Source organism: Neomonachus schauinslandi, chromosome 15 (assembly GCF_002201575.2).
Source record: "Neomonachus schauinslandi chromosome 15, ASM220157v2, whole genome shotgun sequence".
Lineage (NCBI taxonomy): Eukaryota > Metazoa > Chordata > Mammalia > Carnivora > Phocidae > Neomonachus > Neomonachus schauinslandi.
Window position 1 is genome coordinate 24,640,326 of NC_058417.1, and position 22,909 is coordinate 24,663,234.

The window sequence follows — 22,909 nt, forward strand, 5'->3', positions numbered from 1 at the left end:
ATATTCTTTTTTATTGTGGTGAAATACGTAACATAAAATTTGCCATATTAACTACTTTAAGCATACAATTCAGTGCCATTATATTCACCACGTTGTGCAATCATCACCACTGCCTATTTCTGAAACTTTTTCATCACTCCAAAAAATAAACACTCTGTAACAAGCAATTGCTTCCCATTCTCCCTTTATCCCAGCTGCACCATTTTACACTTCCATTAGCAAAGATCCCAATTTCTCTGCATTCTTGATAACACTTTTTTTTTCTTTAATTTCAGCCATCCTGGTATGTGTAAAGTGGTATCTCATGTTTGATTTTCATTTCCCTAATGAAAAATGATGCTGAACATCTTTTCATGTGCTTATTAGCTGTTTTATCCTCTTTTTTACACAAATATGTACTCAAGTCCTTTACCCATTTTTTAATCAGGTTGTTTGTTGTTGTTGAGTTGTAGTGCTTCATACATTCTGGATAACAGACCCTTATCTGATATATGATCTGCAAATATTTTCTCCAATTCTCCAATTCCACTTTCTTGATAACATCCTTTGATCCACGTAGTTTTTTATTTTGATGAAATCCAACTGACCTGTGAACAGAGATGGTTTTACTTCTTTCTTTCCAATATGGATGCCTTTTTTCTTTTTCTTGTCTAATTTCTTTAGTTAGAACTTTCAGGACAATGTTGGATAACAGTAGTAGTGAAAGCAGGCATGCTTGGTCTTGTTCTTGATCTTCGGGACAAAGCTTTCAGTCTTTCACCATGGAGTATGATGTCAGCTATGGGTTCTTCATAAGTGCTATCATGCTGAGGAACTCTTCTGTTCCCAGTTTTCTGAATGTTCGATTACGAAAAGGTGTTGCATTTTGTCAAATGTCTTTTGTGTCTATTGAGAGGATTGTGTTTTTTTCCTGCTTTTTAAAATTTTTATTATTTTTTAAATATTTAATTCATTTATTTGTGAGACAGAGAGAGAGTGTGCGCACAAGGAGGGAGAGGAGCAGGCAGAGGGAGAAGCAGGCTCCCCGATGAGCAAGGAGCCCTCTGAGGGGCTCAATCCCAGGACTCTGGGATCATGACCTGAAGCATGATGCTTAACTGACTAAGCCACCCAGGCATCCCTCCTTCTTTCTTTTAATGTGGCTTATTGGCTTCACTGACTTTATGTTAATCATCGCTGCATTCCTGGAATAAATCCCAATTAGTCATAGTGTATAATCCTTTTATATGCTATTAGTCTGATTCGCTCGTATTTTGTTGAGAATTTTTACATCTGTATTCATAGAGGATATTAGCCTGTAATTTTCTTTTCTTTTTTCTGACTTTGGTATCAGGGCAATGCTGGCCTCACAGAATGAGTTAGGAAGTGTTCCTTCCTCCTCAATTTTCTGGAAGACTTTGAGAAGGTCTCGTGTTAATTCTTTAAATGTTTGGTAGCATTCACTTAATGAGGTCTTCTGGTCCTGGAGTTTTCTTTGTTGGAAGGTTTTTTTGTTTTGTTTTGTTTTTAAAGTAGGCTCCATGAACACTGTGAAGGCCAATGTGGGGCTCTAACCCTGAGATCAAGACCCTGAGCTGAAATCAAGAGTTTGACACTTAACCAGCTGAGCCACCCAGGTGCCCCATGTTGGAAGGTTTTTGATTACTGATTCAATCTCTACTTGTTACAGGTTTGTTGAGATTTTCTTGGGCCAATTTAAGCAATTTGTTCATTTCTAGGAATTTGTCTATTTCAGCTACATTATCTAATCTGCTGGCATACAGCTGTAGATAGGGTTCTCTTATGATTCTATTTCTGGAAGGTTGGTAGTGATACCTTGACTTCTATTTCTGATTTTAGTCATTTGCATCTTTTTTTTTCTCCCCCAGTCTAGTGTGGTTTTAATTTTAAGTGTGGGAGCAGAGCATTGTGAAATGCTGCAGATACTGCTGGCTCCCTAACTAACAGCCATTTTTCCTACCTCATGCTTTGGTGCAGAACCCTGATTTTGTTTAGGCACTGACCCCTTTCTCATAGGATTCAAGAATAAATCATGAGTAGTTTAAGCCAATCACAGTGTAGTGGTCCTACTCTGTTTGCCAGTGATTAATTCAGAAGTCACCAAATGACCTAGCTCTGGCCAATGAGACTCCGAGATAGGCAGGCTGGTTGGGTCCTGAGAAAGGTTCCCTGTCATTAAAGATAAAAAAAATATGGAGCTTGGAAAGGAAGTCTTTCTTCTGCTGGACAATATGAAATCTGCATGTGATATTTCAAACCATGGCAGCATTCTTACAACCACTTGGGAGCTGGTCAAAGTCAAAACCAGCACCGAGGACAGAAAAGCAGATATAGGGAAAAAATTTAGTTCCTTGATAACCTATATGAATTCTGAATTAACCTACCCTGGGGCACTTAACATTGTATTAATTATCTTTTTATCAAATTCTGTGTGTTTTGGGGGTATACTGCTTATATAGATAGCTGCTATCTTATTTGCTATACAAGGGGTTTACAACCCTTTTGGTGGACTTATTTTATTAGCAATATCCCTTTTGTATCAACTGATGGTTTTTAGTATATGTGCTGCCGAAGCGATACTGTTTAGGGGTATTTTAACAATATATAGCTGGATTTCATTTTTTAACCCTCTTGGTAGATACCACCTTTACATAGAGGAACTGAACCCATTTACATGTATTGTGATGATAGTTATATTTTGTTTTAAGCTTTTCATATTATTTTTCATTTGTCATTAGTTAGCTTTTTTTCATTTATCATACTTAGTTATTTCCTCTCTTCTCTTTGTTTTTATCTAGTTTGGACAATTTTCCAATCATTCTTACCCCTACTCCCACTACCCTAATTTAAAATGTCTATCATATTTTTCCATTATGTAAGTCATTATGTATCTAACCCTAGCACTGATAATGTTTGAACATTAAATGACAGACTTTCCTACTCCACTCACCGAGACCTTTATAACACCTTCTTGTACCACTACATTTTCTCAAATGTTTATTTTTTTTTAAAAGATTTTATTTATTTAATTGACAGAGAGAGAGACACACAGCGAGAGAGGGAACACAAGCAGGGGGAGTGGGAGAAGGAGAAGCAGGCTTCCCGCTTAGCAGGGAGCCCGATGCAGGGCTCGATCCCAGGACTCTGGGATCATGACCTGAGCCGAAGGCAGTTGCTTAACCAACTGAGCCACCCAGGCGCCCTCAAATGTTTATTTTTAAAAGGCTATCATATATGCCCAATATAAAGCAACCTGAATATAATAACAAGAGCCTCCATTTTCTACCCAAAAAGGTTTTTTTGGCTAACTTGAATATATCAAGTTTTAGGGATATATAGGATAACATTTTTAAACTCATATTTAAATCATCTTTATATTATAAATATCTATCTAAAATCTAAATTAAATTTTTAAAAATTTTAAAAATTTTTAAATTTTTTCTCCTTGCAATTTATGAAATAATATTATCCAAACTATCCACATACATCTAAAAACATTTACCTTCATCATCACCATCACTAGTTTTTGAGTCATCTAACAGTTTTTCAGAGTAAAATGTTTTTACTTGTTTGAAAATCAGCACTTTTTGAGTCTGGTATGATGTTGCCAGAAATTTTATCCAAAGTCCCATTAACCATTTGCAAAGCATTAAAATTGCTGGGCTTTTCTGACCCACCTAAGGCAAGTAGATATCCACAATCTCCACAACCAAACCACTTATTGCATCCCGTTTTAAAGCAGCATTTAAAAAGGCAGTTAAGGGGCGCCTGGCTGGCTCAGTTGGAAGAGCCATGTGACTTGATCTCAGCTGATCTTGGGGTCATGAGTTCGAACCCCGCATTGGGTATAGAGATTATGAAAATACCATAAACTTTAAAAAGACAGTTAATAAAAATATCTAACATAACTGATAAGATTATGACCTCCAGAATAATTCTGAATGTGTTAAATCCCATTACTCCCTCAAAATGAAAATTCTGCCAGGTGGTCTCTATGAGCTTCCTGACACTGGCACTGGCTAAGGTTTCAGGCTAACATTTCTTTCTCAAACAGTACTGTGTTGTTCAAAATGATACACTTAAAAGAACATCACATTACATGAGGGGCTTTGTAAGGCAACTCTCTTTACTAAAGGTTCATTTTCAGGGAAAAAAAATCTTACCTGACATTTTATAGTATGTGGTAACTGAGAATTTCTGTTTTGTGTTACTTCTAAAATCTCCCTTTCATTTCCACTTTGAAAAAAAAATCCTTACTTAAGACATACTACAAATTCCCAATTTGTTCTTCATTCTCTTTCTACTCCATTTACATGTAACTATATATTACAATATTCACTGCTTACCACCATTTCTGTATCTTCTCCTATCTTCAGAAGTGTTATTACTGAGCTTTTATTTGGTTAGAGAAATTCTTTGAGTATTTTCCTCAGCTCAAATACATGGAAGTATACTGCATCCTTATGTATTTGAAAATTCTTTATTTTACACCCAGAAGTTGGTGAAGTATAGTGTTTTCTCTCAATAACGGAGATACTTCTACTATCTTCTAGCTTCCAATTTCTATGTATTCTTTGATTTTAGGAAATTCAATTGTGTAGGGCTCAGAGTTTTTTTTTAAATCTAGAATCAAGTCTTTCCCTCACCAGTTCAGGAAGTTTGTTGTCACACTTAGAATTCCAAAAATACACCAATACTGTAATTGTGACTATTTCTGGGCAATAGAATTGTAGATAATATTGATTCTCTCCATAATTTTCTGTTACATGCATAGAAAAAATAAAGACAGTAAAAACAAAGAGTTACTTCTAGACTTGCTTGCCTTTCAAGTACATCTGTTAAAAAAAAAAAGTTATTTATAAGTAAGATACTAATCTTCTTATACACAATTCTAGAAATGTCAACAGCAAGGGTAAAAAAATGACACCCAAGGAAAATATATTTATTTTACCAGCATCCAGTGCCTAGCACAGTTCTGAGTACACTGAGGCATTCAATAAATAGATGGTGAGTGAACAGAACACACAAGCTCTATGACAAAGGAAAAAATATTAAGCTAAGATGACTATAGCAAGTTAACTGTATTTTGGAGATGAGAGACAGGAGGCCAGACTAATGAAACTGTGACATATTAAATATCACCTCAGAGGTTTATTCAAGTACGCTTATAAGAGCTAAAACTATAAAAGCCACTAAGGACCATTATAGTAGGATCTGTTCCAACTTACCTCACACAACATTCTACTGCACGAAACCAATGAAGCATCTCATCATGTAGAGTACACAACTGAAGACAGGACAGAAAAACTTTCTCAGCATCACTGTACCAGCCTGCATCTGAAAGAAAGCCACCTAAAGGACAAGAACACCAGGTACTTTAAATAATTTAATAAATCACTTAAAAGCTAAAGTGACATGCTTAAAATGAGTATCATCTAAAATGAGAACACTCATAATATTAAAGTCCTGTGTTTGGACCAAAATAAAGATACTGTGAAACAAAAAACAAAACAAAAACTTTTAAACTCGGGTAATGAGATCAAAGTTGAGGCCTTGAATAAGAGTCAAGAGTTTTAACCCTCTAAAAATACTCTGTAGTTGGGGCGCCTGGGTGGCTCAGTCGGTTAAGCGACTGCCTTCGGCTCAGGTCGTGATCCTGGAGTCCCGGGATCGAGTCCCGCATCGGGCTCCCTGCTCGGCGGGGAACCTGCTTCTCCCTCTGACCCTCCCCCCTCTCATGAGCTCTCTCTCTCTCTCATTCTGTCTCAAATAAATAAATAAAATCTTTTAAAAAAATAAATAAATAAAAATAAAAATACTCCGTAGCCTAAGAAATGACATTTTCCAGTTAATTAGCCATATATTCTAATGATCCTAACATTTTCAAGTTGCAGGGTAAACGTAACTTTTCAATCTCTCCATACCCAATTTCAAAGAACACCTCAATAAAGCTATCATTAAAAAAATTATCTTTATCACTGTATACTTTTGGTATGAAGTTTTTTTCACTGTTTTGGTAATTTTAGGATCCAGACCAATAATGTAATTATGAGTTTGTTAGAACTTGGTTCTATCTCCAAGATATTTCTTCAATCTGGCTCATTACAATGGCCAGATACTGGTATAATAAATGTTTGTGGAGATGACAGAGGACCTCAATGAACACTAACCTTCCTGCCTTTCACTTTTATTGATTCTAAAGTTGTTCTCCCACAGATTTTTACACGACCATTTAGGACTAAAGGGATGCCAACCTTAACATTCATCAAGATCACACTCTCTTGTTAGAGACATTCTCTGGTCATAATTCTTGGTTGCAGTTTATATTCCATGGGACTACCAAAGGATAAATGCTGAGTGTTTTTCTTTTAGAAAAAAAAGTTCTGAAGTTCCTCCAGCAACTACGAATACAAAGAATTATTCTAAGACTAAAGGAAATGACCGTGAAAATGTGTTGGGCAAAGAAAATATATGTGCATGTGTAAAAGAGCTAAAACATGCACATGCAAGTGAGAAGTTAAACATGAGAGTCTGGGGGCGCCTGGGTGGCTCAGTTGTTAGGCATCTGCCTTCTGCTCAGGTCATGATCCCAGGGTCCTGGGATCGAGCCTTGCATCGGGCTCCCTGCTTGACAGGGGGCCTGTTTCTCCCTCTCCCTCTGCCGCTTCCACTGCTTTTGCTCTCCTGCTCTCTCTCTGCCAAATAAATAAATAAAATCTTAAAAAAAAAATTTTTTTAAAAGAAAAGAAGGGTAGCAACAACTTTAATAAGTAGTTGCCTGAAACGTACTTATCTATGTAGATCTGTAAACAGTACATAAAATATTATATAAACCGTTAACATTTTTCTCTATGTAACACATAAAAACTTTGCAGATTCCTTTCCCATGTATGATTTCGGTATTTTCCTAACATCCCCATGAGGAAGTACAAGTTTACCCTTATTTTAGAGCCTGAAAACTGAGGCCGCAAAAGGATTAAGTCCCATGTCACAGCATATGGTAAGCTAGTGAAAGAGGCTGCTGGCAGCATGACACGTAGCAAAATATATGGTAGGGATGGAAAGACACAGGGGTCTGAACTTACAGTACACTACCAGCTATGTGACTAGAGCAAGTTACTTAATTTTTCTGAATCCTTCCTCATTTGTAAAGTGCTATTAATGCCATCACAATACTGAAATGTTGTGAGAATCTAGAAAGATAACATTTAGGGGCACCTGGGTGGCTCAGTTGGTTAAGTGTCCCACTCTTAATTTCAGCTCAGGTCATGATCTCAAGGTTGTGAGACAGTCCCCTGTCAGGGGCACAGAGATTCTCTCTCTCCCACTCCCTCTGCCCGCCCCCCTCACCCAAGATAACATTTAAATGCCTACTGTAGGAGCACCTGGGTGGCTCAGTTGGTTAAGCGTCTGCCTTCGGCTCAGGTCATGATCCCAGGATCCTGGGATCAAGCCCCACATTGGGCTCCCTGCTCAGTAGGAAGCCTGCTTCTCATTCTCCCTCTGCCGCTCCCCCTGCTTGTGCTCTCTTGCTCCTCTCTCAAATAAATAAATAAAATATTTAAAAATAAATAAATGCCTACTGTAGTGTTTGGCCCAAAGTTAACATCCAATAAATCACATCTAATTTTTCTGATGTTTTTCTCATAACCTCCTTATGTAGACTTTGGGAATGCCCTGGTTGAATCCTTTATTGTTAGTAGGTTTAATACGAGTCATATTATAGGACAGATACTCCTCTATTTTACTATTACCTACCTAAAACAAAGCCAACCTGAATGGCTTTTTCTTTTACTGCAGCATCTGATTCTGCTATGTAAGAGCACCGCCTACTGAATGAGTAGGCCAAGACTGAAGCCACTTTCACACCATGATCCATCAAAGCCTGGAAACAATGATGAAGCAAATGTCTGCAAGATAAGAAAAGGTTATTTTATAAAGGTAACATATTTTATAGTTTTACAAAGTGCTAGCTTGCTTTTTAAAAAGTAACAGTACTATTATTTTCCAAGATGGAACAAGATAAAAAAACCTTTTGCCTTATGAATTATGAGGCTATAATAATCCACAATTTAGCCTAATATCTTTATTCAGTAGATTACTGAGTGATCCTGTATGTGTAAACTAATGGCAGTAAAGAGTAAAACTAACTTTTAAAAACCAAATCATCTTATAATTCAACAATAACCCAATTTAAAAATGGGCAATGGATTTGAACAGAGATTTCTCCGAAGAAAATATACAAATGACCAATAAGCACATGAAAAGATGATCAACATCATTAATTAGGGATATGCAATCCAGAATCACAATGAGATATCACTTCACACCCTGTAGGATATGATTACTATTCTAAAAAAGTGATGGCAAAATATGTAAACACTGGAACTCTCATACATTGATGGTAGGAATGTAAAATGGTACTGCCACTATGGAAAATAGTTTTGAGGTTACTAAAAAAGTTAAACATAGGGTGATCATATGTATATACCCTAGTTACATATACAAGAGAACTAAAAACATTTGTCCACACAACATCTTGTCCATAAATGTTCATGGCAGCATTAGCAGAATAGCCAAACAGCCAAAATGTTCATCAACAGATGACTAGATAAACAAAACACAGTATATTCATACAATGGAAATTATTCAGCCATAAAAGGAAAGAAGTCCTGATACAAGCAACAACATGAATAAACCTTCAAAACATTGTAAGTAAAAGAAGCCAGTCACAAAAGACCATATATTGTATGATTCCCTTTATATGAAGTGTCTAGAATAGGTAAATTCAGAGACAGAAAGTCGATTAATGGTAGTCCAGGGTAAGAGGAAATAGGAAGTGATTGTTAATGGGTACAGGATTTCTTTTCGGGGTGATGAAAATGTTCTAGAATTAGACAGTGGTGATGGTTGCAAAACCTTGTGAATACACTAAAAGCCACTGAACTGTACAATTTAAAATGGTGAATGTGGTGGTATGTGAATTATATCCCAATAAAAAATTTTTTAAATAAAAAGATTGTAAATAACAGAATCACTGCTTTGGATAATGGGGGAAAAAGTCAAACTACATGCTTTTAGTTTCACAAATATATTTAACACTTACCAAGGGATTTGGACTTGGTGAAAGATAACCTGAGAGATGAAAGAGAGGTATTCCACTAAATCTTTACAATGGCCATGTTTAGAATTGTATAGAGAAATTCAAATCCCAGAAAGCTAATCTTTTCTTAAATAATGGTTTGTTTGTTTTTTTTTTAGATTTTATTTATTTATTTGACAGAGAAAGACAAAGCAAGAGAAGGAACACAAGCAGGGGAAGTGGGAGAGGGAGAAGCAGGCTTCCCGCCCAGCAGGGAGCCTGATGTGGGGCTTGATCCCAGGACCCTGAGATCGTGACCTGAGCCGAAGGCAGACGCTCAACGACTGAGCTACCGAGGCGCCCCTTCAAGAATGTTTTTAGAAAGTTTTTCTGTAGCCTTCTTTTACCAAAATGAAGTTCTCATTTATGTATTTTTTTTTTTACGGATTAATTTTAATTATTCAACTGAAAGTTTCTCTATAGTACAAAGGCCACATTTCAAAGTTACCCCTGAACAGTGAAATTATGTTATTTACTTGTTTATTATTTTATCATTCTTCTCTAATAAAAAATCCACGAGGAAGAGACGTTGTAGATCTTATTCACTGCCGTAATCCCAGCATCTTGAACAGTACTTAAACCTAACACATTCTAGGCATTCAACAAGTATATACTTAATTTGTTGAACAAATGGAACTTGGCAATATTCATATTAGAAATCAGCAATATTTTATAAAAACTACATTCTTATTTTCCTAAGGTTAGGAAAAACAAATGGCTTTTAAAGCAAATTTCGGGAAGACTGCTACAGAGAATAGCAAGGATAATCAAAGGTTGTGTCACTATACCTGTATGTGGCTCTTACTATATGGTAACAGCTACCGTGGGAAAGATGAATTCAATCTCCTTCTCTTGAACACAAAAAACAAGGAGGTACTGATGGTTTCACAACAATGGGAATGCACTCAATGCCACTGAAGTAAACTTAAGAAGTTACAATGGTACAATTCAGGTATGTATAGTTTACCATAATTTTTAAAAAATAATTTTACCTTTTATCCAAAGCTCTCAATACTTTAGCAAAAACTTCCAATTCACAAAATTCACTGCCCAGTTGACATAAGCGTCCCTGTTGGTAAAGCTGAAATGAAAATGAAAAAGGTAATTTAAAAATGTTAATTTAAATTTCTACTTTAGTTATACTTATGGATATAATTTGACGGACTTAATATTTGATTATTTAATGGATACTACCCAAAGTCAGTATTATCACACAGCAGAATCAGGAAGCATACTTCTGCTGTCTAAGAGAAATATAATACTAAATTTTTTTTTTTTTTTAAAAGATTTTATTTATTTATTTGAGAGAGCGAGAATGAGAGAGAGTACATGAGAGGGGGGAGGGTCAGAGAGAGAAGCAGGCTCCTCGCCGAGCAGGGAGCCCGATGCGGGACTCGATCCCGGGACTCCAGGATCATGACCTGAGCCGAAGGCAGTCGCTCAACCAACCGAGCCACCCAGGCGCCCCAATATAATACTAAATTAACAATTTTTTTTTAGGGGGGGAAGGGGCAGAGGGAGAGAGACAATCCTAAGCAGGCTCCATGCCCAGTGTGGAGCCTGACACAGGGCTCAATCTCACAACCCTGAGATCATGACCTGAGTCCAAACCAAGAGTCACATGCTTAACTGACTGAGCCACCCAGGCATCCCTAAATTAACAAATTTCTACAATTCATATAAAACATTTTAATAGTTGTATATAAAGTTAAAAATTAATATTTATAAAATAATGTCTGGTACATGTTAAATACTACAAAGTGCCATATAATTATTTATTAAATAAACTTTATAAGTTAGGGGGCACCTGGGTGGCTTAGTTGGTTAAGTATCTGCCTTTGGCTCAGGTCATGATCTCAGGGTCCTGGGATCAAGCCCCATGTCAGGCTTACTGCTCAGTTATGCTTCTCCCTCTCTCTCTGCTATTCCCCCTGCTCATGCTTTCTCTCTTTCTCTAATAAATAAATAAAATCTTTAAATAAACATAAAAAGTTACATTCAAGAAACTTATAAAATTAACTTTTTTCCTTAAACAAAACTGAATAAGGGCGCCTGGGTGGCTCAGATGGTTAAGTGTCTGCCTTCGGCTCAGGTCATGATCACAGGGTCCTGGGATCGAGCCCCACATCGGGCTCCCTGCTCCGCAGGGTGTCTGCTTCTCCCCCTCCTTCCTGCTCAAGCTCTCTCTCACTATCTCTGTCTCTCTCAAATAAATAAATAAAATATTTAAACAAAACTGGATAGTTAATGTGAAATTATCCAAATAATAGCACAGATAATGTCCAGAAGCAAGAATGGTCAATATGCCCACTAAAAGGCTCCTCAGACCACCACAAGAATCTCAGTTCAGTTCTGACTAACAGACATCTAAAGTAATCCAGGAAGGGGCGCCTGGGTGGCTCAGATGGTTAAGCGTCTGCCTTCGGCTCAGGTCATGATCCCAGGGTCCTTGGATCGAGTCCCACATCGGGCTCCCTGCTCCTTGGGAGCCTGCTTTTCTCTCTCTCTCTGTCTCTCATGAATAAATAAATAAAATCTTAAAAAAAAAATTAAAGTAAATAAAAATAAAATAAAGTAATCCACGAGGGCACGTGGGTGGCTCAGTCGGTTAAGCGTCTGCCTTCAGCTCAGGTCATGATCTCATGGGTCCTGGGATCAAACCCCAGATTGGGCTCCCTGTTCAGTGGGGAGTCTGCTTCTCCCTCTCCTTCTGTCTCTCCCCCTTTCTCTCTCTTGCTTTCTCTCAAATAAAATCTTAAAAAAAATAAAGTAAATAAAGTAATCCAGGATGAAAAAATAAATAAAAACAAAAGCAATCCAAGATGGCAGGATTTCTAATCATGTCACAATCATTTATTCATTTTGCCTGACTTTTTAGAACTTTTGTTCTAAAAATTTATTTATTTGAGGGAGAGAGAGAGAGAGCGCGCAAGAGTGAGTGCATGGGGGGAGGGGCAGAGGGAGAGGGAGAGGATCTCAAGCCAACTCCACACGGAGTGAGGGAGGAGCCCGATCTCATGACCTGTAGGTCATGACCTGATCTGAAAGCAAGAGTCAGGCACTCAACTGACTGAGCCACCCAGGCACCCCTAGAACTTCTTTTAAAAATAACATTTTAGGGGCACCTGGCTGGCTCAGAAGAACATGCAACTCGATCTTGGGGTTGTGAGTTCAAGCCCCACATTGGATGCAGGAATTACTTAAAAATAAAATCTCAAAAAAAAAGAAAGAAAAGAGAAAAATAACATTTTAACAAATGTGTTAAATGTTTATCACCATTAATACATGCACCCAGTTAAAAAGAGACAAATACTACTACTCCACTCCAGCTTCACCAAATGCTTTTGAATTTATTAAATACAGTGCCTTAGAAGGCTGGAATTTTGTTTTATTAATTCACTTTACAGGCATTTAACTCTTAGCTCAGTTGACAGAACATGGGTTTCAGAGAGAAGACAAGATCAATTTAGAATTCATTTGCCAAATTGGCCAGTTAACTTTGTGCTGGGAAAATATACCACAAACTGAGTCAGCTAGTTCTTGGGAATAAATCACTAGTCACAATGGAAGCCAGGTCAAATTAGGTAGATACTTTAATGCAAATCAATAATGACAGCTGTGAAAAATCCCTAACTGCTGAAGGCGGGAAGAGACAAGGGACCACCACATGCCCTGGAATGGAAGGGAGAAATGTTATTTTTACATTAAAATGGTTAGACAGTCGGGCGCCTGGGTGGCTCAGTTGGTTAAGCCACTGCCTTCGGCTTAGGTCCTGATCCTGGAGTCCCGGGATCGAGTCCCGCATCGGACTCCCTGCTCGGCGGGGAGTCTGCTTCTCCCTCTGACCCTCCCCCTTCTCATGCTCTCTCGCTCTATCTCATTCTCTCTCTCAAATAAATAAATAAAATCTTAAAAAAAAAAAAGGTTAGACAGTCATATTATCAGTAAATCTTTATAAGGAAAGATTTGCTAATTTTGGAGATGATTATGTTTTCTGCTATAGAAAGAGCTTCTAGGAATGTACACAGTAAAATTAGTATCATTAATCACTGTCATACTTACTTTGACTATTAACCAATAGAGACTAACTTAGGGAAAATAAATCTGAGTATTTATAACCTAATCCCTACTTGGGGGCTTAATAATGTGATAAGTTTTTGATCTGGGGCAGAAAAACAAATGCAGTTAACAAAATAAATATATATACATACTCCAAAAAGGGAATAGAACAAAAAAATTTTCACTTCTTACCAAAATAACTCATCATTAGCAAACTTAAGGCTTAGAATTTCTTTTAAGATAGGAGAAATGAAAACAAGTTGTACAACTTTTTTGCCTATACTCACTAGTCAAATAAAGACAAATAACCTTCTATGTTCTACAACTCACAATATCCCTTTAATGACTAAAAACTGATATATCCTACTAAATGGGATTTGAAACTAAAATTTAGAGAAGTTGCTTCCTTAGTTACAATTATAAATATATTGTAAATATGCCCTTATTAACAAAACCCCCCTTTACTCAGCTGTTCAATTTTTCTAGCTAAAAATGGGTTCACATTTAAATTCTGAGAAGAGGGTAATGACTTAATTGTTTCAAATTATCCTTATCAGGTTTATGCAAAAAATGCAAATTTACACATTCTATGAACAGGATTTCTGGATATTGATTCAGAATAAAAATAGCATTTAATGCTTACAAAGATCTAATATGTGCCAGGCACTGTTCTAAGTGCTTTTCATAAGGAACTCATTCTATCTTTTCACAGTTAAGGAAATTGAGGCATATAAAGTTAAATAACCTGCTCAAAACCACACAATTAAGAAGTGGTAAAGCACAAATCTGGCCCCAGGCAGTCTGTCTTTACATCCATGTTCTTAATAACTTACACTAGACTGCCTCTTGAAGATAATCTATCAAGAAGTAAGAGTACATATAAAAGGGTAATGTTTAACATTTTATAGAACAGAAGCTTTAAAGAATAATTCCCTCATAGATTCATTCAGCTTATGGAGTAGAGCTTGGAGAAAAGGAAACTGAGGCTCCAGATACCTTGGCAATGATTCTGTTTAAATTTTTAAAAATTTGACTTATTTCAGTTCATTATTACAGTGTTTCATATTCTTTTTTTTTTTTTAAGATTTTATTTATTTGCCAGAAAGAGAGAGAGCGAAAGCGAGCGCAAACGCGCGAAAGCAAACGCAAACGCGCACAAGCAGGGGATAGTGGCTGGCAGAGAGAGAAGCAGGCTCCCTGCTGAACAAGGAGCCCCATGCGAAACTTGATCCCAGGACTCTGGGATCATGACCTGAGCCCAAGGCAGCCACTTACCCGACTGAGCCACCCAGGAGCACCAACAGTATTTTATATTCTGTACCCCATGAATAATGAGGCTATTAAAGGACTCATCAATTACTTTTAGCTATTTATTGGTTCTTTAAGGAAAATAAGGAAAAATAGTTTATTTTTAGAAGTAGGTAAATTACCTCCCAACAGGTATGAAAACAGACAATAAAATACAACTAGAACAGGGGCGCCTAGATGGCTCAGTCAGTTAAGGGTCTGACTCTTGATTTCGGCTCAGGTCATCATCTAAGGGTTGTGAGATCAAGCCCCACATCGGACTCATGCTGGGCGTAGAGTCTGCTTAAGATTCTCTCTCTCTACCCCTCTCCCCCACTTAAAAAATAAAAAAACAAAAAAACCCTGACCTAGAACAATACTGTACAGGCATGAAGACAGACCAACCAATGTAACAAAATGTAAAGTTCAAAAGCAGACCTCAGTATGTGTTAAAAAAAAAAAAAAAATCAACATATTATGAAAGAAAAAAATTTTAAATCACTGAAGAAATAGCTAATAAAGACTACATAAAAATGGGGAAACAAAGTAAGATGCCTCCTGACAAAATATAGCAAAAATAAATTTCAGACTTAAATCATAGTAGTGTTAAAAGTCACATGGTAAACATTGCCTTTTGAAACATTGTATCACAGGCAAAATTCATAAAATAAGAGATTACATAAAACTCTAAAATGCCCATAAATAAATATTATAAACAATTATAAATACAATAAAACTGAGTAAAATATTAGTAACACACACATATAAAATTTAATATCTTTAAGACACAAAAGGATGAAACTCCTGGTGGTGTTTTAGAAGCAAAGGTTTCCACAGACTAGAGTAAAAATCTTATGACATACCAAAGCAAAAACTATTGCAAGGGCAATGCAAAACAGCCCCAAACCCAGAAAACTCTTTGGGAGATAAAGATGGGAATGAAAGCCCTCCTTAACCCAAGGGATTTTTAACTGGCATGGCTGCTTTCCCAGCCAATTCAAAATCACCACAGCCTAAGAGTGAACAGCTTAGTTTTGACATCAGATTAGCATATAAAATAATCTAGGCTAATTCCCAACAACAAAAACTTGGAAAGGTTTAGAAAAAAATATAAGAGAGACTGAGTTCAAACTACCGTCTAAGAGTAACTATGAAAAGTCACACACAGGGTGCCTGGGTGGCTCAGTCGTTAAGTGTCTGCCTTCGGCTCAGGTCATGGTGGGATCGAGCCCCGCATCGGGCTCCCTGCTCAGCAGGAGGCCTGCTTCTCCCTCTCCCACTCCCCACTGCTTGTGTTCCCTCTCTCACTGTGTCTCTCTGTCAAATAAATAAAATCTTAAAAAAAAAAAGTCACACACAGACACAATCTATGAAACTCGTGTACCTCACTCATGTTTGAACTATTACCCCCTCTTTAAGAGTCATTAAAGAGCAAAAATCTTCAGAAATGAAAAGGAGTTATCAAGGAAAAATTACACATAAAATGAACACGTTTCAGAATAGTTTTGAGTACTCTAACTCCACTTTTGTTTTTAAACTGTATATCTACCATTATATATATGTACGTTTTTTAAAAATCTGGATGATATTCAATAAACTGTACACCCATGAGATAGGGTTTCTTTCTTTTTTTTAAAATCTAGACTGCAGGAAACTCTGTAGTGTCTATAGGACAAAGGATCCTGTTTCTTCAACAAATAAATTGCAAACATAAGAAGAAGGGGAAGGAGCAGGCAGAGGGAGAGGGAGAAGTAGGCTCCCCGCTCAGCAGAGAGCCTGATGTGGGGCTCGATCCCAGGACCCTGGGATCATGACCCGAGCCGAAGGCAAACGCCCAACCGTCTGAGCCACCCAGGCGCCCCGAGACAGGGTTTCAATTAGCAATAATCGCGCCTCGGATAAATCTCATTGGCTACGATACTGCCACTGCGCAAAGCTTCCGAGACAGGGTCTCTATTTCAAATCTTTCACCTGGATTAATGCAAAGGTTTCGTAGAACTGGCGTCTCCACTACCACTCTTGTCCACTTCTAATCAATTGTCCAAACAGTAGCCAGAGTCATCTTTTTAAAATGTAAATTATTTCGTGCCGTTCCTTGCTTAAAACTTTTCAATGACAGTGTCAATGTGAACATAATTTAAAATCTTTAATGTGGTCTATGAGTCTCTAAAAGTCCTGACTCCTATTTTTCAAACCTCATCTTTTACCATTCTTTCCCCCCGTCCCCTGCATTCCTGCCAGATTAGCTTTCTTTCAACGCTATCTTACCTCATGACTTTTGCACACATATGCTACAGCCTCCACATGAAGCACTAGTACCATGATTCTTTGCCTGATTAATCTGTAACTCTTCCTAATGGTCTCAACTAATTATGTCACTTCCTCAGAGACCTTCCCTTGACTCCCAATCTAAATTCTATTCCCTGTTACACTTTCTCATGACATATTGTATTTTTTCCTCCGTAGTAGCATCAAGACATGCAAGTTACACATTCACTCAACCTGTTAAACATGTCAGTCCACTACACTCTACACTTTATGAAGTGACCACTGTTACCACTATATCCCCAAAACCTAGCGTAAGTGCCAAGCATTAGATGTATGTTCAGTGCTTTCTGAATGAATCCATAATCTAAATTGGTAGTGATCTACTTTGGACGGAACGGAACCTCAGAAGAAACAAAGCACCCAAATTCATCTAAAGAAGCTGACACTTAGGGAAAAGCCCCAACTTCATACATAGTTACTTATTGTCCCCCAACCACATTGTAAGCACCTTATTAGGCATAATCTTATGTCCTGTCTCTGTAGGACTCTGTACAGAACAGTGCTCATGCAATAAACTCTGAGAACAAATGTGAATGCAAACTTAATATGCTAGTGATGAAGAACGAACTGCCAGTACCTAAATGAAAAAATCAAGAACAAAATCTAAATAATAGCTGCTTAAATTTATAGATAAAAAAGGAGTTTCCTATTTTAACATTTGATCTTTTACCAAGAGACTTTAACATTTGATCTTTTACCAAGATCTTTTACTGGCATATTCAGTACATGGAACTCTTAGCTTACTGAACCTGTTTTATCTTTGTGATTGTTCACATCAAAGGCAAGAAAACTACAGCTAGGAATATTCTACTTATTATTTGTTTTTATCAAGATAATAAATACCAGGAACATTTGTGTAAGACACTGTGCTAGGTATTAGAGATATATAGTGGTGACTATCACTACAGGAATACAAAGTCAGTAATAATTGTCCTGTGATCTTAAAAAAAAATTTAGAATCTGTCAGAGCAGAAAAATAATATTCACAGATTATACAATGGAGATAAGCAGAGTGTTTTAGTAGCACAAATAAAATATCTATATCTACTCTAAGAAAAATTTTAACTGAGTTTTGAAGAGGAACAGGAGTAAAGCTTCTGGCCATAGGGCAGGTAGCAGTGACACATTATGAAAACCTTCCAGCTCCTTTTCAAACAAAGGGAAATGCTGAATAAAGTATCCGAAAATAACTTTTGGATAAATAGCTGAGTTTGAAACCAACAGCAAAAACTTCACAGCTGTCAAAAATTAAGAAGACACAAACTCAAAAACAGCTGGAAAGGAAGAAAAACAGAATAGGTTATACCTCTGAATGGTGTGGGTAGAGTGCAACCACCAGATAGGAAGGAGTCCAGGCAGCAGATCCTGTTAAGCAGAAGGACCTGGAGCTGAACTACCTACCTAAGCCAGGAATAAAAAAGTCAAGAACATCCACAGCCTTAAGTCTGTTATGAAAAACTGAAACCTCCAATCTAAGACATATGAATAACCAGTCCAAAGTCATACTTCCTAAATAATTTACAGACCCCAAACCCAGAACTTGTATTAAAAACTGTCTGAAACCAGTGAAACCCATGAAGTTCCCACAGAGACAAAGGCTACAACACCTACAAGGGATGATGAAAATGTTTTATATCATGATCACTGAAATCTAGACTGCAGGAAACTCTGTAGTGTGTATAGGACAAAGGATCCTGTTTCTTCAACAAATAAATTGCAAACGTAAGAAAACAGATGGAAAGGGAACCTACAGATCAAGAGAGACTTAAGAGAGAGATCAACCACTCTCTCTGTCAAATAAATAAATTAATTAAAAAAAAGAGAGAGAGAGATCAACCAACAGCAAGGCATAGAACTTATCTGGATCCTGATCCAAACAAGCAAACTAAAAATGCATACAATATTTGCCATGTGAAAGTGAAAATTAGAACAATGACTAGATATTTAATAATAAGCTGAATTACTATTAATTTTTTTTAGGTGTTATAATAGTATGGTAGCTACTAAAACATTTACAGATGAAATTATATGATGGCTAGATTTGCTTCCAAATAGTATAGAAAAGGGGGATGTGGGTAGGGGAACAGATTTACCAACAGGACTGGCCAAAAATTGTTAACTGTTAAAGCTGGGTGATGGGACACATGGAGGTTCATTTATTCTATCTACCTTTTTTAAAAACAGATTTTATTTATTTGAGAGAGAAAGAGAGAGAGCACAAACAAGGGCAGGGGCAGAGGGAGAAGCAGATTCCATGCCGAGTAGGGAGCCTGACATGGGGCTTGATCCCAGAACCCTGGGATCATGATCGGAGCTGAAGGCAGATGCTTAACTGACTGAGTCACCCAGGTGCCCCTATTCTATCTACTTTTATGTTTCATTTTTTCATTCAAGTGTTTGGTTTTTTTTTTTAAGATTTTATTTATTTATTTGAGAGAGAGGTAGAGCACTGAGGGTGAGTAAAAGAGAGCAGACTCTCTGCTGAGCAGAGCCCGATGTGGGACTCGATTCCAGGACCCTGAGATCATGACTTGAGCTGAAGGCAGACAGACACTTAACCGACTGGGCCACCCAGGTGCCCCTGTGTTTAATTTTTTCAATAAAAGGTTTTTAAAAAGAATGTATCCTTTATCTGCAAATGTATCCTTTATCTCTAAAATAAGTAAAATTAGCAATATTTTGTTTTATTAAATACACATGTACTATATCTTCACTTATAAAATGACATTTATTCTTGTTCTCTAATCTCAAAATTCATCTGAAATGTAGCTCTGAAAAAATTCACATTGGAATATAACTTAATATTCATTTCCTTTGGTCCTTTTTTTAAAAGATTTTATTTAAACTCAAGTTAGTTAACATATAGTGTAGAATTAGTTTCAGGGATAGAATTTAGTGATTCATCAGTTGCATATAACACCCAGTGCTCATTACATCAAGTGCTCTCCTTAATGCCCATCACCCAATTACCCCATTCCCCCCACGCACCTCCCCTTCAGCAACCCTTAGTTTGCTTCCTATAGTTAAGGGTCTCTTATGGTTTGCCTCCCTCTTTTTTTTTCTTATTTTAGTTTTCCTTTCCTTCCTCTATGTTCCTCTGTTTTGTTTCTTAAATCCCACATATGAGTGAAATCATATGGTATTTGTCTTTCTCTGACTTATTTTGCTTAGCATAATATACCCTAGTTCCTCCTTTGGTCTTATGTTGAATATTATAGGTAAAATTCTGTAACTGATTACATTGTAATCTCAGATTATAAATTCCTGGATTAAAGCAAGTACCAAAGAAGTATTTCAACATAACACACATGTAATTAAAAGGTAAATGCTTTCTTCTGAAGGTAAGCCAACACTTAAATGTCTTGCTTCTTATTAACATTTTAATTTCTTATTGCTCTATACTCATTGGTTCTATGGCATACTTTTTTTTAATACAACTGACCAACATATGATTATTCGTATCATGCAGGGCAAATGCTCTGCTTATTGCTAAGTAAGCCAAAAGGTTAAGTGAACATGTTCGTATTATTAAAAAGCACAAGGAGCAGTTGACACTCAAATAAGAGGGCAAATCTTAACTAAAGTTTAAAAATGCTGTCCACATATGAAAATGTTATTAGATCCACACCCATTAAACAAGAAATTAAGAGCTTTTTTCCCAATCATTGTGAGGTTGAACTTAAGTCTAGTATCCAGAATCTTGTAACTCTATCCCTCATTTGATGGGTCAATCACATAATTTGCATGATTATGTTAAAGGTGGAAGAGGCTACCAGGATACAAATGGAAGACCAAAAAATCTAGTTAGTAGTAATAGCTAACAATGGTAACTACGATAACAATGTGTCCGTGATCTCTGTATTTGGGTAAGAAGTTTCTTAGCTTCTTTTCTTAAAATTTCATTATGAATCTGTGGTAAAAATTAGGTGTACCCATGAGGCAATAGAAAAACAGTAGTATAGTTCTAAGAAATACATTCTGTCTCTATAAGAAAACTCATTCTGAGGGGAACCCTCCTACACTGTTGGTGGGAATGCAAGCTGGTGCAGCCACTCTGGAAAACAGTATGGAGCTTCCTCAAAAAGCTGAAAATAGGGGCGCCTGGGTGGCTCAGTTGGTTAAGCGACTGCCTTCGGCTCAGGTCATGATCCTGGAGTCCCTGCATCGAGTCCCACATCGGGCTCCCTGCTCGGCAGGGAGTCTGCTTCTCCCTCTGACCCTCCCCCCTTTCATGTGCTTTCTCTCTCTCTCATTCTCTCTCAAATAAATAATATTAAATTAAATTTTAAAAAGCTGAAAATAGAGCTACTGTACGACCCAGCAATTGCACTACTGGGTATTTACCCCAAAGATACAAATATAGTGATCTGAAGGGGCACATGCACCCCAATGTTTATAGCAGCAATGTCTACAACAGCCAAACTACGGAAAGAGCCTAGATGTCCATCAACAGATGAATGGATAAAGAAGATGTGGTGTGTACACACACACACACACACACTCACACACAATGGAATATTATGCAGCCATCAAAAAAATGAAATCTTGCCATCTGCAATGACGTGGATGGAACTAGAGGGTATTATGCTAAGCGAAATAAGTCAATCAGAGAAAGACAAGTATCATATGATCTCACGGATATGAGGAATTCAAGAAACAAGACAGAGGAGCATAGGGGAAGGGAGGAAAAAATGAAACAAGATGAAACCAGAGAAGGAGACAAACTATAAGAGACTCTTTTTTTTTTTTTTTAAGGATTTTATTTATTTATTTGACAGAGAGATAGAGAGACAGCACAAGTAGGCAGAGTGGCAGGCAGAGGGAGAGGGAGAAGCAGGCTTCCCGCTGAGCAGGGAGCCCGATGCGGGGCTCGATCTCAGGATCCTGGGATCATGACCTGAGCCGAAGGCAGCTGCTTAGCCGACTGAGCCACCCAGGTGCCCCCCATAAGAGACTCTTAATCTCAGGAAGCAAACTGAGGGTTGCTGGAGTGATGGGGGGTGGGAGGGATGGGGTGGCTAGGTGATGGACACTGGGGAGGGTATGTGCTATGGTAAGCACTGTGAACTGCGTAAGACTGATGAATCACACACCTATACCTCTGAAACAACTAATACATTATATGTTAAAAAAAAAAAAAGAAGATAGTAGGAAGGAAAAAATGAAGGGGGGGAATCGGACGGGAGGACGAACCATGAGAGACTATGGACTCTGAGAAACAAACTGAGGGTTTTAGAAGGGAGGGGGTAGGGAGGATGGGTTAGCCTGGTGATGGGTATTAAGGAGGGCACGTATTGCATGGAGCACTGGGTATTATATGTAAACAATGAATCATGGAACACTACATCAAAAACTAATGATGTAATGTACGGTGACTAACATAATAAAATAAAATTTAAAAAAAGAAAACTCATTCTGTATTCTAGATAACCAACTTCAAACAATTTGTTTCCTCTGATTTCAGAAGAACTACATGTTTTTAGAAAAATTAGAAAATACGGAAAAGAATTTATAAAAAAGAAAATTCACACAATTTTATCATCTAGAAAAAATCACTGTCAACATAATGGCACATTTCTTTTTAGTCCTCTTTTTCTTATTAATTTGTAGGAGTTTTGAGTGTGTTTCATAAACTTCAATACTCCATTATGTAAGTTAAGAACTTTTACTTCCATTTCACATTTTTAATTTCTTATACTTGGTTCCAAAATACATTCTGGGGATTTTAAGTCTACACTGAATATACACCCTCAGAGAGAAATCTTATCTTTAAAATCCTGAATCTTTCAAACTAGAAACAAAATATGTCTCTTCTACATTTACTGAAAACTTCTGGATTTCTGTACACTTCCTTTTAGATTTACGCCACAGAATTTTTCCTGTTGTTATTTTCAGTATACTCTTTCCTATATTGCAGATAGAAAAATTATAGAATTTTAAGGGGCGCCTGGGTGGCTCCGTAGCTTAAGCATCTGCCTTCAGCTCAGGTCATGATCCCAGGGTCCTGGGACAGAGCCTGGCATCAGGTTCCCTGCTCAGCAGGGAGTCTGCTTCTCCATCATGCTCTCCCTGCTCCCTCATGCTCTCTCTTAT

The 22,909-nt window shown here is 37.3% G+C and overlaps 1 protein-coding gene and 1 pseudogene across 1 annotated transcript in view; both read right to left on the reverse strand.

Moving 5' to 3' along the window:
• The window catches only part of APPBP2 (amyloid beta precursor protein binding protein 2), a 61,555-nt gene that overhangs the window by 24,853 nt on the left and 13,793 nt on the right, over positions 1-22,909 (reverse strand). Inside the window, exons 2-4 of the mRNA XM_021704071.2 lie at positions 10,135-10,223; positions 7,759-7,910; positions 5,229-5,352 (exon numbers count right to left, since the gene is read on the reverse strand). Coding sequence (XP_021559746.1) covers positions 5,229-5,352; positions 7,759-7,910; positions 10,135-10,223 — 365 coding nt within the window. The remainder of the gene's footprint in view (positions 1-5,228; positions 5,353-7,758; positions 7,911-10,134; positions 10,224-22,909) is intronic.
• Positions 16,294-16,426, reverse strand: LOC123326823 (annotated as a pseudogene).